The sequence below is a fragment of the Papaver somniferum genome, chromosome 5, assembly GCF_003573695.1.
Source record: "Papaver somniferum cultivar HN1 chromosome 5, ASM357369v1, whole genome shotgun sequence".
Taxonomy (NCBI): domain Eukaryota; kingdom Viridiplantae; phylum Streptophyta; class Magnoliopsida; order Ranunculales; family Papaveraceae; genus Papaver; species Papaver somniferum.
In genome coordinates this window covers 13240495-13243854 of record NC_039362.1, presented here as the reverse complement: position 1 = coordinate 13243854, position 3360 = coordinate 13240495, and the positions used below count along the sequence as shown (strand labels likewise).

At 36.1% G+C, this 3360-nt stretch overlaps 1 protein-coding gene across 1 annotated transcript; it reads left to right on the top strand.

Annotated features, from left to right (window-relative positions):
- The first annotated feature begins 1336 nt into the window (after window positions 1–1336).
- LOC113278779 lies at window positions 1337–1807 on the top strand. Its single transcript, XM_026527528.1, has one exon. The coding sequence runs from the start codon at window positions 1337–1339 to the stop codon at window positions 1805–1807; it is 471 nt and encodes a 156-aa protein (XP_026383313.1).
- The last annotated feature ends 1553 nt before the right edge of the window (window positions 1808–3360 follow it).

The window sequence follows — 3360 nt, the reverse complement described above, 5'->3', positions numbered from 1 at the left end:
CTCATAAGCCACCATTAATGGCTTTTGGAAGCGTCTGTTGGTGATGAAACGACACTACCAACAGGCATGAATATCACTATAAGTAGCGAAGATGTTCTCCCATTCCAACATCATCAAAAACAATCTGTTTTCTTCTTCTCTAAAAAGCATCATCAGAACCTTATACAGTGTGTTTCTTGGTCGGGTCAAGGAAGTACAATCCTTGAATTCGATTACGCTGTTAGGGCTTCACTGAATCCTGAAGGCATAATTCGAAAGACCGTTTGTACTCGCCAAATTTATTGGGAAAGGTCGAATTATTGTCTAAAAAAATCGAAAGAGCCTTGAAGTCGGAGATACACCATTTTTTGTTTGTGTTTTCATCCTCTTGTTTAACCCAAAATTTCCAATAGTATCAACTCTAATAGGTAAGGTTTTGTTACACAACATTTTCTCCAAAAAGTTAAAAAAAATCTATTCTACAATTTCCCTAAGAGAAAATCCTACCTTGAACAAAATCATTATCGATAACATGAAAATCATTCTTCTATGACTACTAGTACCATTGCTTTACAGGAGACATATATCATTTTTGACCATTTTTAACGTGTTCCTATAACTGCCTTAAATGACTACTGGATTTCCCTTTTTGCAATCATGATTCTCTCTCAAGGTTGATGATATGCGAAAAGTAAAAATGAGCTATTTTACTTGCGCTAACTTCACTTAGCATGTAATCACCAGTGACCACACACACTGCCCTATTGTTCTCATGGCTCTGCTTAACTAGTTAAGGTGTTTTGGGACAGTATGTGTTTTTCTTAAGTGTACGAATAGTGGCTCCATTTATGAAACAATCAAACTTAAGTAGTGGGGAAAACTAAAGTAAAAAGAAAAACAATAAATCCCTAAAGCATCAAAATCACTACCACCAATCAACCTTCTCTATTTGCTTTTTCTAAAGTCACTCTCCCATACTAATAAAGAAAGATGAAAATAAAGCAACATGTGATTGTGATGGAAGCCCACATAAGAGGACAGCAACCACTTTCCAAAACCCTATTTAAGTGGATCATCCATTGCGTTGCTCTATGTTCAGTAGGATGAGAAAGAAACCTTCAATTCCTCCTCTTTAGTTGATCCTCTTCTTAGGAGAGAAACCATCTTAGCTAGCTAGCTCTAAATTAAACCCACTATGGATCACATTTATATAGAAAAGTTCCAAGCCATGAAAGCCAAGAACAAGTTCAAGAAGAATCGTCGGTTTCTTGATACCCTTATATTCTATTGCTTAACAATCCTAACATGTATTATATTTTGTTTTAGTCCTTTATGGTTTCCATCTCTATGTTCATCCATGAAGAACTTTCTCTCTATCTCTGTCCCCAGTTTTTGGACTTGTATTTTCAACCCCAAGTGTTTATTCATCGTGTGCAACGTCATCGTTGTTTTCCTTGTGGGAGAATCAAAGTTTTTCGGTTCCGCTAAGTCGTCCGATCCGGCTACTGAAGTTTACCAACAGTGCTTAGAAAGAAGTAAGAGTAGTGATAGTATTCAGAAAATAAGTAGTATAAAAGAGAAGATGATGATTCACCAAGAGTTGAAACCAGAGTCTTCTTTCATGGAAGAGGTTGATGTCACAAGTGTAGTAAGTGATCATGTCCGAGAAGAAAAAGTGATGAAACGACAGGAGGAACCTCATGCAATGGCACAGAGTTGTTATCCCTTGCCTGCGGATGAGGAGTTAAACCAAAGGGTGGAGAACTTCATTGCAAGGGTGAAGAAACAAAGAAAGCTTGAAACAGGAGTTCTTGTTTATTGCAATTAGCCAGCCAGCCAGCTAGCTAGCATATATACTAGGGTAGTGTCTGCAGTTTGGTTTCAGTTTAGATCTGGGTCAGTTCTATTAGTATTGGTGTTTATTGATCTCCTCCTAGCTATTCCATTCACTCTCATTTCCCACAAAAAAAAATGTAAAAGAAAATCCATGCAATTAGCTAGGCCTGGCTAGAGTAAGTTGCATTTAGTGATAGACTAGAAAGTTTTATGCATGAAGAGATGGTAACAACAGTTCGGTGATATAATGAATGAATCCACTCAAGAATTAACAGATTTTCATGGTGAAATATGGTTCCATTTTTAGTTTAGGCTGGCCAGGAGCTTATGAAGTTTCCGATGGTACTTTTGATTATGTCTGTTAAAAGGTTTAAGCATTAAAATCCACCAAAAGTCTGTACCTAATTAGAAGATTAAAAAGCGTTAATTGGGATTTAATTACTTTATTAACAACTTTCATATATAACCTATCTCTAACCCTTTTTTATTATTTTCAAATCGTATGTGTGACTCATGGCCCATGCAGTGAAACATTATTTTATTCCCACTGACTAAAGGATGAAAAAAGATATGGTTTTGCCAGTAGGAATTGTGTGTTTCCTGGAAATAAAAGAGTAAATGGTTGATGCTATTTCCTTAGTAGAGAAGATATCCCTTCTAGTACCAGTACGACCACATATTCTTGATACGTGATACGTATCCGATGAAGTAGCTAGGGATAGGTAGAAAAAGGGTAACGACCCGAGTTAGGATGGGTTTTGATGTTCACCATACATACATGGGAGTAGAGGTGTAAAGCATGTTGCCTCCGTACATTTATGGCACCACACAACATGTTAATGTTTGGGCACAATATAGCAACGAGTTTGACACTAGATTAGTAGATTGGATTTAGCTGACATAAAATAACATCAAAACTATAGGAAAAGAAAAATTTATCATACCTGAAAAGTGAAAACGAAGGCATTTGAGAAAAACGAGGACATGAACCAAGAACTTCAGAATAAAAGAACAAGAACGATGGAAGAAAATAAATCATGTTTTTGTAAGAAAAAAGTCTCTCTCTTGTATTAGAAGACGTGAGAAGTCAAGGCAGCCATAAATAACCACTCAAACATGTTAAGCGCTAAGAGCAAAGAAACCAACATAGGACACGACCGCCTTAAGCATAAACTCTTACCAGTTACCTCGGTATAAAATAGAAACTAGTTTTTGCCTTGCCCTTTCAGCCTTTCTATTTGAGTAAAGGGAAAAATGGGCAGAATGTGGATACAATATTCCACATATGTATGTAAAGCCCATCAAATGCCTTAAGCCCAAATTAATGTAAAATAAAAAAAATATTGTATCTTATTATGTAACTCATTATCATAGTCCTCGAATAACACGTGATCAAAGAGGTATGCTCACTATAGTCAATATCGATCGTATCGGCCGATATTATAGGGCTTTATCATTTATCAGGAAAAACCTTTATGATATTTAAAATATCAGTAATATGAAGATTGAACGATAAAAACACTCATATAAGCCTGCATAAACCGA

Coding starts and splice junctions, on each gene's coding strand:
- LOC113278779 (XM_026527528.1), top strand. CDS start 1,337: ATGAAGAACTTTCTCTCTATCTCTGTCCCCAGTTTTTGGACTTGTATT.